Raw genomic sequence first — 14,180 nt, forward strand, 5'->3', positions numbered from 1 at the left:
TCTTTTTCAATTAATTTTAGCCGACTCCTCTCTCATGCCTTTGTAATTTCCTTCATTCCACTGTAATGCTTCTGACTTTAGCTTCTCCTCAAATTTCAGGGTGAATTCGATCATATTATGATCTCTTGCTCCTGAAGGTTCTTTTACTTAAGCTCTCAAATCAATTGTGGTTCACCACACAACATTCAATCCAGAATAGCTGATCCCCCAGTGGGCTCAGCCATGTGATGCTCTAAAAAGCCATTCTGTAGGCATTCTCGATACTCCCTCTCCTGGGATCTAGCACCAACCTGTTTTCCCAAACTCCCTGCATATCAAAATCTCCATGGCCAGCATTTTCTATCTCCCACTGAAATTTGTAGACCACATTCTGACTACTCTTTGAGAGTCTGTATATAATTTCCATCAGGGTCTTTTTATCTTTTTATCCTTAATGTTCCTTAGCTCTACCCACAATGATTCAACACCTTTTGATCCTATATCACTTTTTCTAATGATTTGATTTGATTTTCTATCAACAGACCCATGCCATCCCTTTGCCTACCTGCCTGTCCTTCCAATACAATGTGTATCTTTGGATGGTAAACTCCCAGCTATAATCTTATTTCAGCCATGATTCAGTGATGTCCACAATATCATACCTGCCATCTGTAACTGTGTTACAAGTTCATCGACCTGATTCTGTATACTGTGTGCATTCAAATATAACACCTTCACCCCTGTACTTACTTACTTGCTGCCTGTTACACCACTGGCGTTTAGGACAGCAATGAAGGCCCTCCATCTCTGGTGGTGTTCAGGGCTTCCTCCATCGTGTCAGTAGCTTCTCAGTTTTCACTATTGCCAGTCATGCAAGTCGAGGGTCGAGACTCAGGAACACTGTCACACTCAGATGTAGAAGGATTCTTCATTGTTGTTTCCATAACAATTTTGTTTTACCAGTCCGGGTTGTTAGCCCTAAGGTGAATCCCGAACCTGGAGGACCGGTGGACCACTCTTGGTCTGGCCTTTACCCTTTGACCTGTTTGGCATGGATGACCCCACCGAGATCCAAAGCATAATACACCGACTCCAGCCAACGTAGCTTTCCAGTCTATTGAGGCACGCGAGCCTCCAAACCCTACGACAAGGTTGTCGTCCTCTTGGAGGATTCAGTCCTGTATTCACCTTTTTGATTTTGTCTGCCTTTTACATTGCAACATCCTGTTGACTGCAATTCTGCCCTATCATCATCTTTTCCTTCTTCAGCGTCTCATTACACACTGTCCCTGTATGTAAACCAACAACCTTATCTTCAGCACTATCAGTCCAGTTCCCATCCCTCTATCGAATAAGTTTAAACCCTTCTGAACAGTTCTAGCAAACCTGCCCACAAGACTATTGGTCCACCTTGGGTTCATGTGTAAACTGTCCCTTTTGTGCAGGTTGTCCCTTCCCCAGAAGAGATCTTAATGATCCATAAGTTGGAACCCCTGCCCCCTGCACCAGTTCCTCAGCCATGGATTCACCTGCCAAACTCTCACTGGCACGTAGTGCAGGCACCAGCCAGAGATTACTGCCCTGGAGGTCTTGTTTTCAGCCTTCTACCTAGCCCCCTAAAACCTCTCTTCACAATCTCCTCACCTTGTCTACCTATGACATTGGTGACAATATGTACCAAGACTTCTGGCTGCTCACGGTTCCCCTCAAGAATATCATGGACCCAATCTGAGACATTCCTGACCCTAGCATGTGTGAGTGTCTCCATTGCACCGAGCGAATCTTATCCCTGTTCCTCTGACTATGGGATCTCCTATCATCACTGAAGTTCTCTTCAACTTTCAGAACACCATCTGGTCCACATGGCCTATCTCCCTGGTAATTCACTTCCACCCCCTGACACTCTTCAACTTCCTGTGTACTGCTGGCATCTTCCACAGTGAAGGGTGATGCAAAATAATTATTCACTCTGTCTGTCATTTCCTTCTCCCCCATTATTACCTCTCCAGCCTCATTTCCCAGTGTTCCAATATCTACTCTCACTTCTCCTTTACCCTTTATATATCTGAAGAAACTTTTGGTATCCCCTTTGATATTGTTGGCTTCATATTTCATCTCTTCCCCCTTATAGCTTTTTAGTTGCCTAATCCTCTAACTTCCCACTAGTTTTTGCTCTATTGTATGCCCTCGCTTTTGCTTTTATTTGGGCTTTGACCACTGTCAGCCATGGTTGTGTCATCCTGCCTTTAGGAAACTTTCTCATCTTTGGGATGCACTGTATCTTTCCTGTGCCTTCTGATTTGCTCTCAGGAACACCAGCCATTGCTGTTCTCCCAGTGTTGCTTTCCAATCGACTTTGGCCAGCTCCTCTCTGATGCCTTTGTAATCCCCATAACTTCACTGTAATACTGATACACCTGATTTTAGCTTCTCCCTCTCAAACTATAATTAATTGAATTAATTATAGACCACCCAACTGTCCATGGATTTAGAGCAAACTTGGAGAGAGATCGCAGACTGTTGCAAAAAACATGAGGTTGTGATAGGAGATATTATCTTTTGAAATATTGACTGTTACTCCTATACAGTAAAATGGCTGGATGTGAAAGAATTTGTCAAATATGTTCACAGAAGTTTCCTTAATCAGTACATGGAAGTCCCAGCCAGAGAGAGTGCGATACACAATCTCCAATTAGGAAATGAAACAGGACAGGTGACAGATGTTTATGTATGGAAAAACTTTGCATCTAGTGAATATAATGACATAATGGAGTAAGGGAGATTACAGAGGTATGAGAGCAGTTCACCAAAGTAAACCGGAAGGAGCTGCTGGCAGGGATGTCAGCAGAGCAGCAATGATGTGAGTTTCTGGGAAAAATGAGGAAGGTGCAGGACATGTGTATTCCAAAAATGAAGAAATACTCAGATGGTAAAATAGTTCAACCATGGCTGACAAGGGAAGTCAAAGCTGTTGTAAAAGCTAAAGAAAGGGCATACAACAAAGCAAAAATCAGTGGGAAGATAGAGGATGGGGAAGTTTTAAAAAACCTACAGACAGCAACTAAAAAAAATCATTAGAAGAGAAAAGATGAAGTATGAAAGCAAGCTAGCAAATAATTTCAAAGTGGATAGTAAAAGTTTTTTCAAGTATGTTAAAAATAAAAGAGAAATGAGAGTGGCTATAGGACCACTAGAAAATGAGGCAGGAGAAATAATAATGGGGGAGAAGGAGATGGCTGATGAACTAAATGAATATTTTGCATTTGTTCTCACGGTGGAGGACACCAGCAGTGTGTCAGATATTGTAGTGTGTGAAGGAAGAGAAGTGAGTGCAGTTACTGTTACAAGAGAGAAGATACTCAAAAATCTGGAAGACCTAAAGGCGCATAAGTTACTGGGAACAGATGAACTACATCCTAGGGCTCTGAAAGAGTTAGCGTTAGAGATTGTGGTGGCATTGGTAATGATCTTTCAAAAATCATTGGACTGGCATGGTGCCAGAGGACTGGAAAATTGCAAATATCACTCCACTCTTTAAAAAAGAAGGAAGGCAGCAGTTAGCCTGACCTCAGTGGTTGGGAAGATGTTGGGGTCAATTGTTAAGGATGAGGTGATAGAGTTCTTGGTGATTCAGGACAAGATAGTACAAAGTCAGCATGGTTTCCTTCAGGGAAAATCCTGCCTGATGAACCTGTTGGAATATCTTTGAGGAGATTACAAGTAGGATAGATAAAAGGGATGCAGTAGATGTTGTATATTTGGACTTTCAGAAGGCTCTTGACAAGGTGCCACACATGAGGCTGTTTGCCAAATTAAAAGCCTATGGTATTACAAGAAAGTTACTAACATGGTCAGAACATTGACTGATAGGTAGGAGACAGAGATGGGAATAAAGGGATCCTTTTCTGGCTGGCTGCCAGTGACTAGTGGTATTCTGCAGGGGTCAGTGTTGGGACTACTTCTTTTTATGCTGTATATAAATGATTTAGATGATGGCTTTGTTGTCAATTTGCAGGTGATACAAAGATTGGTGAAGAGTGAAGTAGTGTTGAGGAACCAGGTAGGATGCAGAAGGACTTCTGTGATGTGAAATTTGTTAATTTAGGAGCAGCGGTTCAATGTAATACATAATCTGGGGGGGGGGGGGAAGAGAGAGGAGGAGGAGGAGGAGGAGGAGGAGGGGAGAGAGAGAGAGAATAAAATAAAACATAATAAATAAACAAGTATATTTATTGAATATATTGAATAGATTACGCATTACAGAATTATGTGTATTGAATAGATTTTTAAAAAATTGTGCAAAAACAGAAATGCTGTATATTAAAAAAGTGAGGTAGTGTCCAAAGCTTCAGTGTCCATTTAGGGATCGGATGGCAGAGAGGAAGAAGCTGTTCCTGAATCGCTGAGTGTGTGCCTTCAGGCTTCTGTATCTTCTACCTGATGGTAGCAGTGAGAAAAGGACATGCCCAGGGAGCTGGAGGTCCTTAATAATGGACATTGCCTTTCTGAGACACCGCTCCCTGAAGGTGTCCTGGATACTATGTAGGCTAGTGCTCAAGATGGAGCTGACTAGATTTATAACCTCCTGCAGCTTCTTTCAGTCCTGTGCAGTAGCACCCCCCACACCAGACAGTGATGCAATGTTGGAAAATGCATGGTCAAGCACTTTGGGAAAATGTGGGCACCATTTTCCAAAAGGGGGAGAAATCCAGGAATCTGAGATACAGAGGTATTTGGGAGTCTTTCTGCAGTACTCCCAGAAGGTTAATTTACAGGTTAAGTCGGTGGTGAGGAAGGCAAATGTCATGTTAGCATTCATTTCAAGGGGTCTAGAATACAAGAGCAAGAATGTGATGCCGAGGCTTTAGAAGGCACTGGTGAGACCTCACATTGAGTATTGTGAACAGTTTTGGGCCCCTCATCTTAGAAAAGATGTGCTGGCCTTTGAGAGGGTCCAGAAGAGGTTCATTAGCAATGAAAGGGTTATCATACGAGGAACATTTGATGGGTCTGAGTCTGTACTTGCTGGAATTCAGAAGGATGAAGGGGTGTCTCATTGAAACCTTTCGAATATTGAAAGACCTAGGCAAAATAGATGTGGAAAGGATGTTTCCCATGGCAGGAGAATCTAGGACAAGAGGGCATAGCCTCAGGACAGAGGAGTGCCCTTTCAAAACAGATATATGGAGAAATTTCTTTAGCAAAAAGGTGGTGAATTTGTGGAATTTGTTGCCACAAGCAGCTGTGGAGGCCAGGTTGTTGGGTGTATTTAAGGCAGAGATTGATAGGTGCTTGATTGGACATGGCATCAAAGATTACGGGGAGAAGGCTAGAACTGGGGTTGAGGAGGAGATTACAAAAAGGATCAGCCATGATTGAATGGTGGTGCAGACTCGATGGGCCAAATGGCCTAATTCTGCTCCTATGCATTATGGTCTTATGGTCTAATTTTCAAGGTATTTGTGAAAAGGATAGGTCTGGTCCTTGGGTTGGAACAAATGGGGTACTCACTGAGCATTAAAATGTAAGAGAACACTTAATATAGAAATTGGAAGGGCTAAAAGAATACATGAGGTTTCTCTAGTAGGCAATGTCAAGGAGAATCCTAAGGGCTTCTACAGATATATTAAGAGCAAAAGGATAGCAAAGGACAAAATTGGTCCTCTGGAATATCAGAGTGGTAATCTACAAATGGAGTTTAAAGAGCTGTGGGAGAACTTAAATGAATTTTTAAAATCTGTATTTACTTGTAAATGGGCGCAAAGCAGCAGTGAGGTCATAGACTCTATACAGATTATAGAAGAGGAGGTCTTGACTGTCTTGAGACAAATTATGGTTGATAAAACCCCAGAACTCAACAAGGTGTTCCTTGGACTTTTTGGGGGGCTATTGCAGAAACTGCAGGGGCCTTATGTGGTGAACTACATATACCTGTCTGGACACGCCCCCCCCCCCCCCCCCGCTGACTGCTCCTGTGGCTCCTCCCACTGACCGTGGCTCCTCCCACGGACCCCGGTATAAAAGCGATTGGAGACACCGCCCCGGCCTCAGTCTCCAGGATGCAGTGTGGTGGCCAATTGCCGCTTGTTCTTTCTTCCAGCCAATAAAAGCCTATATCTCGCCTCACGTCTCAGAGAGTTATTGATGGTGCACCACCTTAGCAGAGATGTTTAAAATGGCCTTAGCTCTGGGTGAGGTGCTGGAGGCTTGGAAGATATCTAATGTTGTTCTGTTGTTAAAGAAAGGCACTAAAAATAAGCAGGAAATTATAGGCCAGTGAGCCTATCGTTAACATTGGAAAAGTTTTTGGACCATATTCTAACAAACCAGATGTACAAGAATTTGGGTAGACACAGACTGCTTTGGGATAGTCAGCATGGCTTTGTGTGTAGTAAGTCATGTCAAACTAATGTGAACTATTTATTCTTCAAAGATGTTTCCAGGAAAGTTGATGAATGCAAGGTACTTGATGTTTCCTACATGGATTTTAGCAAGGCCTCTGACAAGGTCCTATACTGGAGGTTGGACAAGAAGGTTGGCAGAGCTTGGCATCCAAGATGTAGTAAATAGGATAAGACATTGGCTTCGTGGAAGAAGCCAGAGAGTGGGAGTAGATATTTGCCTCTCTGACTGGAGGCCTGTGACTAGTGGAGTGCCATGTTGTTTGTCATCTATATCAACAATCAGAATGGTAAGGGGGTAAACTGGAATAGTTACAGATGACACCAAGATTGGGGATGTAGTGGATAGTGAGGAAGTCTATCAAAGCTTGCAGCGGGATCTAGACCTGCTGGAAAAATGTGCTGCAGAATGGTAGAGGGAATTTAATACGGACAAGCTGGAGGTGTTATACTTTGGGAGGAGCAGCCAGGGTAGGTCCTAAATGGTGAGTGGTAGGTTATTTAGGAGTGTGGAAGACAAAGGAATCTGGGAATACAGATTCGTATTTCCTTGAAAGTAGCTTTACAGTTAGATAGGTTTGTAAAAGAAGCTTTTGACACATTGACCTTCATAAATCAAAGTATTGAGTGCAGGAGTGGGGTGTTATGTTGAAATTGTTGGTGAGACATAACTTGGAGTATTGTGTGTAGATTTGGTCACCTATCTGCAGGAAGAATGTAAATAAAATTGAATGAGTGCACAGAAAATTTACAACGATGTTGCAGTTAGAACATTATTTCCCAGAACATAGAAGATTGAGGAGAGATTTGATAGAGGTATACTAAATTATCAGTATAGATAGGATAAATACAAGCATGCTTTTCCACTGAGGTTGGGTTGGATTAGAGCTAGAAGTCATATGTTAAGGGTGAAAGGTGAAATGCTTAAGGGGAACACAAGAGGGTACTTCTTCACTCAGGGTAGTGTGAAAGCAGCTGCCTTCGCAAGTGGTGGATGTGAGGCTGATTTTGGATAAGAGAAGTTTGGATAGGTACATGGATGGGAGGTGTATGGAGGGCATTGGGACTGGGCAGTTTAAATGGTTTGGCAAGGGCCAAAGGGCCTGTTTCTGTGCTGTAATGTTTGCAGCACTTGACCCAGAGATCATTGATAGAGCATTTCAAATCATGTTCACAGACTTGATACCTCTCTCAATGTAACAAGTAGCTCCACTGGAAAAGTAACAGAAAAGACTCTTGGAGAATTGGAGGCTAAGAGACAGAGATCAGCGTACCATGACTTGCCATTCATCTCACTGTACAACAGTTGGATGGTCCAAGTACATATTTGGCATCATCCTTGTGGTCGTGTGCCCTCTGTCAACATAAATTGTCATCTACCTTTAGTGAATGAAGCTGAATACGATTAGTCAGGCATCTTCCTAACCCCCTTGAAATCTGCGCCTGTGTAGAACCTCATCAATTTTGTCACCTTCACCCTATCTTCAGGCTCACATGGACTATATCTGACACTTCTTTTCCTTTTCTGGACCTCTCTGACTCCATCACAGGAGACAGACATGCCATTGACATCTTCTGTACTGTAAATGCCACAACTACACCTGCTCACACCCTGCCTCCTGTAAGGGCGCTGCCCCATTTCCCCAAGTTTATTAACTCTGCTGCATTTGTTTTCAAGGTGAGGCCTTTTACACTATAACTTCTGAAATAGAAACATAGAAAACCTACAGCACAATACAGGCCCTTCAGCCCACAAAGCTGTGCTGAACATGTCCTTACTTGAGAAATTACCTAGGGTTACCCATAGCTCTCTATTTTTCTAAGTTCTATGTACCAGTCCAGGAGCCTCTTAAAAGACCCTATCATATCTGCCTCCACCACCATTGCCGGAAGCTCATTCCACTCATTCACCACTCTCTGTGTAAAAAACTTACCCCTGACATCTCCTCTGTACCTACTCCCCAGCATCTTAAACCTGTGTCCTATTGTGCTAGCCATTTCAGCCCTGGGAAAAAGCCTCTGACTATCCACATGATCAATGCCTCTCATCATTTTGTACACCTCTATCAGGTCACCTCTCATCATCTGTCACTTCAAGGAGAAAAGGCTGAGTTCACTCAACCTATACTCATAAGGCATGCTCCCCAATCCAGTCAACATCCTTGTAAATCTCCTCTGCACCCTTTCTATGGTTTCCACATCCTTCCTGTAGTGAGGCAACCAGAACTGAGCACAGTACTCCAAGTGGGGGTCTGACCAGGATCCTATATAGCTGCAACATTACCTCTCGGCTCCTAAACTCAATCCCATGATTGATGAAGGCCAAGACACTGTATGCTTTTTAACCACAAAGTCAACCAGCAGCTGCTTTGAGTGTCCTATGGACTCGGACCCCAAGATCTCTCTGAAATGTCTTCCTCCATCCTGAAATGAGGCTTCTCCTCTGCCATAGTTGATGGAGACCTCGTATGTGTTTTCTCTTTTGCCTGCATGATTTTTGTCTACCACACCCTGCCCCCACCCCTCTCCAGTCTGGTTCCACTCATCACTTTCCAGTCTCTGCCACACCTATCCCTCTTAAGGCCATATACTGGATAGGGAAGCACGCTTTGAATGGCAGGACTCTAAGAAGCATTGATGCACGTTGGTGCAAGTCCATAGCTCCCTAAAGGAGACAGTACATGTAGGTAGGGTGGTATGGAAGGCATTTGACATACTTGCCTTCATACTTTGGGACAATGAGTAGAAAGCTTCTGTTAGGCCACATTTGGAGTATTGTGAGCAGTCCTGGTTGCCACATCATAGGAAGGACATGGAGGCTTTGGAGAGTGTATGGAAGAGGTTCACTAAGGTGTTGTCTAAACTGGTATTTGTTTATTCTTGTCACATGTACCGAAACACAGTGAAAATCTTCTTTTCCGTGTGCTTTCCAGACTGATCACTCTGTGCATAAACACGTTGAGATTGTCAGAGGAAAACCAAATGCAGAATATCGTGTTCTAGTTACAAGGAAGTCGAGTGCAGGAAGGCTAGTAAGGTGCAAGGGCCACAGTGAGGTAGATCATGGGGAGAGTATTTCATAAACGTAGTGTTTTCCTGGAACACTGGAGGCTGAGGGGTGACCTGATGGAAGTGTATAATATAATAGGAGGCACAGGTACAATCGATGGTCAGAGCCTTTTTCCCAGGGTAGAGATGCCAAGTACATAAGACACAGCTTTAAGGTGAGACAGAGAAAGTTTAAAGGAGGTTTACGAGGCAAGTGTTTTGCTTATCGAGCTTGCTAGATACATAGATCACGCTGTCAGAGAGGTGGGGGCACCAGATCTGACAGAAACAGTCAAGAGGCATTTAGACAGGCACTTGTGCAGACAAATTGGATCATTTAGTTGGCACAAGCATTGTAGGCTGAACGGCTTGTTCTAGGCTTGATGTTCTGTGTTGTATGTCCAATGACAGCTTTCTCTTGAATCACTAAAGCAGTTTATCTGGCAGTGCTGATGACTGAGTTTGCACGTGCATTGTCCTTTGTAGGTGAATAGGATTACTTGCATTTGCTTAGCCTGTCCAGACTCAGATAGATAGGGGGTGGGGGGGAAAGAATGGAGAAGGTTTACTGATTCTGATTGCTGTAACAGACTAACAGGATCACCAGGTTAATTTGCCTGCCAAATCTTAAAGTGAGGCACAGCTGCAGTAAAGGGGTGTTTGGATAAAATGCCTATGAAACTTCTCCAATAGGAGTCAGAACTTCAGGAGAGGAGAGGAGAAGATGATAGGGGAAAGAAAATTATAGGTCCATCTAGCAGAGTTTTAACAATCTACCCTGTGAAAGTTTACTCAAGTTCTCGTCTGCCTGGAAACAGATGGCTATTCCCACAGGCAAAGTCTGAAGGACTGCCTTGACGTGGCATTGAGTCAGATTTGTTATAGACCTAGTTAGTGGTAAAGAGTTTTGCTGATGTTGCCATGGTTGCATCAGTTCAACTTACTAATTTCAGTTTTAAAAAGTGTTTATGGAATTTGCTCTTTAAACACTTCCATGTTGCATTATGTCAAAATACTTTCTGAATTTTCATATGAAGTGCAACAAGTAAACCTGATGAAATATAGTTTACTTCTCAGATTAAAAGATAATTGCAATTATATCATCTATGTATGTATGTATGTATATTAATGATTTAAACTTTTAGTGAAAGTTTCAAACATGGCTATCAACAATTTGGTTGTCCAAATCACTGAAAGCAAAAAAAAAAAGCCCTGAAATTCACCATCTTTCAAAATACAGTCAAAAAGACACACAATTTTGTGTGTGTGTGTGTGTGTGTGTGTGTGTGTGTGTGTGTGGGGTTGGGGAAATAGTTGGTGTGTAGGAGAGTGAGAGTGCTGAGTGTGTATTTGAGAGTGTGACTTTGTACTGACCAGAATAGACATTATTCATTTTGTGCATTCAAACATTAACAAAGGACTAATGAGGAAGACATTCTTCATGCCAATGTTATTCACAAGATGCTGTTATGTTTAAGTGGTTGTTGAAAATCAACTATAGATTCAAAATGTGAAAGATAAACTGCTGGATGAACTCGGTAGGTCAGGCAGCATCTGTGGATGGAAATGCATGGTTTGTGTTTTGGGTTGAGACCCTTCACCTATAGATTCAAAGAGACCCCTTGAGTTGAGTTTTGTGGCCAATGGTAAACAAGCAGAAGCAGCCTCTTGTAAGACTTGCTCTTGGCCGTTGGCTTTCAGTGGGCTTTGGTAGTGGAATTTCCTGTCCAAGCTCATGCCACCCTCTAAAGGGTTTCTGGCATCTATATGAAGAGGGCTAGAACTGAGCATCTCCTTAACCAATAATGTTGAAGAGTCATTAATTTACTGATTCAGAATCTTGACCAGGAACTGTAGCAAGCATATTTTATGTGAATTAAAGGGTCCCGAACTTAAATTTCATCTCTCCCCCCATTGATGCCTGCTTGACTTCCTGAGTCCTTCCAGAAATTTCTATTTTTATAGAGAGATTATTATAAAAACTGTTTCTATAATCTGGATTTAGGTATTTAATTATGTTTGTGTAGTTACTTGAATTGGGTATTAGATTCAAATAGCAATATGAACACTGCTAACAGTGTGGCCATGCTAACAACAAAATACAGCCAGTGGAGTTACTGAGAGATGTGATCATCTGCTTTATACACGCAATGTTCTATCTCGTCTTTCTAATGGAAGTCATAATCATATCTGTGTATTTAAAAAAAATGAAATAACAATTTCCCCCTATTGTGGCAAAAGGGAAGTAGTTACAGTAAAGTCTGTTTCTGATCAAAAAAGTGCAAACTAACAAGGAACTTCTTAACCACTCTAGTATTCTCTACATTAATGTTCTCTGGAAAATGCCACAGTATACGTAACATACCTTGCCTCCTTTACTGATGGAAAATCAATGTATATATTCAGTGTAATATAAATACCTGAAACTATAACAGGCCTGCTTAACACAGGGATACTCAAATAATTGTGCCAAGTTTATTCATTAAAAACAACTCCTGTGGAATTTTATCCTTTGTGTAGAAAGAGTAAAAACTGTAATTATGAAAGTAGAACATTCTGAAGCAGAATTGTGCAACATGGAATATGATTCCATTTTTCACCCAGAGCCAATCCTTGTGGCTCCAAAGTAATTTTTTTTCCTTCTACTGAACCATTAATTTGGAAAGGTACCTTCTAGCACAGCAGCTGGAAATATCCATTTGTATTGGCAACCAATTCAATGATTGATAATTTATCACTAGAAGCCCTTAATTATAAGTACACATTTCTGCATATAAAAGTGTATTCCTTCAGTTGAATACTAAGTGAGAAGAATTAAATGTGTTTGTTACTGTACTAGAACCCAGGAGAAAAGATCTTAAGATAATTGTCCAAATCTCATCAGGGAAGTTTGACAATCTAAATTCACAGCTTAAAAAAGTTGGAAATCAAATCTAGCTCCAGCAATGTTGCCCATGAAAAGGCCCAGCCAGATCACCAATGTCCTCTGAAATAACCAACCCTGCGCCCCCTCCGGCCTCACCAGCTGAATTTAGACTTCTGGGAAAGATGGTGACCATCTTCAGTAAAGTTTAATTAATGATAGATAATAATTGCCTGCAATGTCTACCATCCTTTAATGAATAAAAATAAATTAGTATGAGGATTAAACAGTTTCTAAACATATACTGGTACAGTTCAGTATTTATTTGGTAATGTATAAAATGAAGAACAGAGACTCTGTTCTTTTCACAGACTTTAACCTCAACTATTTAGTCTCCCAAGGGAATGTTATAAAAGTGTTGTTTCGTCCTAAAGCGAAACAGATGGTCATCACATAGATTGTTAATGTTTATTAAAGAGCTTTCTCATCCTGTGTAATATGGATTAATTCACAGCTGGATGGACCCATAATTGTAGCAGAACAATTAATGGTGGAGTAGATAAAACGCTAAGAGAAGAAGCTAAGAGAAGGAGAAGAAACCATCAGAGACATGGGAGACTTAATAGTGCAGATTTGAACACTGGTTCCAGAATCTGAACAACATGTTAATCCATCTATTTCCAGAAACTAGAACATTTGAGCAAACAAGAAAGACAAGAAATGATGAAAAGAAAATAATACGTGCAACTTACCAGCAGTAAATGAAACCAAACACAATTCATTACCCAGAACATGTAGAATAATTTTGTCAACATTTTTCTCCGTTTCTTGGGCATGAACTGAGACAGAAATCTGTGACTGCATGTGTGGAGACCGCAGCACTTCTGAGGATATTTTTAATTTTTGTTCTGTGTGAAAAGAGGAACTTTGGAATGAAGCACTGTGGGTGGAATGACACATGGTTGGCAGGAGCATCTGGGGAAATCTAGAGGGAGGGACATTATTCAGCATAAGCTTAATGAAATGCATGAAGATAATAAATGTGTGTACTAAAGAATGTTTTATGAGGAACCACAGTCAGGTAATTGAATCTGATGATTTAATTAGGTGCATACTTCCTTAAGCAATGAAAATAAAAGGTCCGATTAAAAACAAATGGTAAAAGTCATGGTGTTGTGTTCAGATTATGGAATGAGTAAACTCCCAATGTCAGCTGCACTCTCATGAGAAGAAGTTGGTCAGTGTCCAGGAACTGCAACGAGGCATTCCCTAATATATGCTTCATGAGCAAAGTCGGGGAAGGCCTATCTCCATACAAGGAGCTGGCATCTAATACAGACATAAAACAATAGAAGGAACTTGATAATATAAAACAATCATAAATAAATATATTAATTGTTCTCTTGACTTAAATTGTTGTTGTCAGTTCAAAATTATTGAATAGTTGGAACATATAACATGTTTTAATAGCAAATGTTTATTCTGAACAATTACTTTGGTTTGGAATTTCTGTGGGCCCAATGGTAAGTTTCTGATGTAATTGGCGGGGGCTTTAATATGACTGCCAGGAAACTGAATAAGTCAATAATCCTAAAAATGGTGAAGAACGATTGAAGCAAGAAAATTTCTATGTTGGCAATATCACAGCCTTCCTAACACTGTGACTTCAACTATAGGACAAGCTCTCAATGGGCGAATCTAAATGCCAACTCCTGTTGCAAATATTATCCATTTTATCAATCCAACCTCCTTCAGACGGGCCAGCAACTGGACAAAGAGTAGATTGTCAATATGAATATATTATCCATGTCTTCTTCTTGAGCCCTTGGCTCCTCTTGGAGCATCAGCCATCAATGACCTCCCATCTCCATTGAGCTCTGTTCTGAGCC

At 41.4% G+C, this 14,180-nt stretch overlaps 1 protein-coding gene across 1 annotated transcript in view; it reads right to left on the reverse strand.

Annotated features, from left to right (window-relative positions):
* LOC132390799 (uncharacterized) overlaps positions 1–13,162 on the reverse strand; it is a 48,837-nt gene extending 35,675 nt beyond the window's left edge. The window contains exon 1 of the mRNA XM_059963346.1: positions 13,044–13,162. Coding sequence (XP_059819329.1) covers positions 13,044–13,127 — 84 coding nt within the window. The 5' untranslated portion in view covers positions 13,128–13,162. The remainder of the gene's footprint in view (positions 1–13,043) is intronic.
* Between the last annotated feature and the right edge of the window lie 1,018 nt (positions 13,163–14,180).

The sequence above is a fragment of the Hypanus sabinus genome, chromosome 3, assembly GCF_030144855.1.
Source record: "Hypanus sabinus isolate sHypSab1 chromosome 3, sHypSab1.hap1, whole genome shotgun sequence".
NCBI lineage: Eukaryota > Metazoa > Chordata > Chondrichthyes > Myliobatiformes > Dasyatidae > Hypanus > Hypanus sabinus.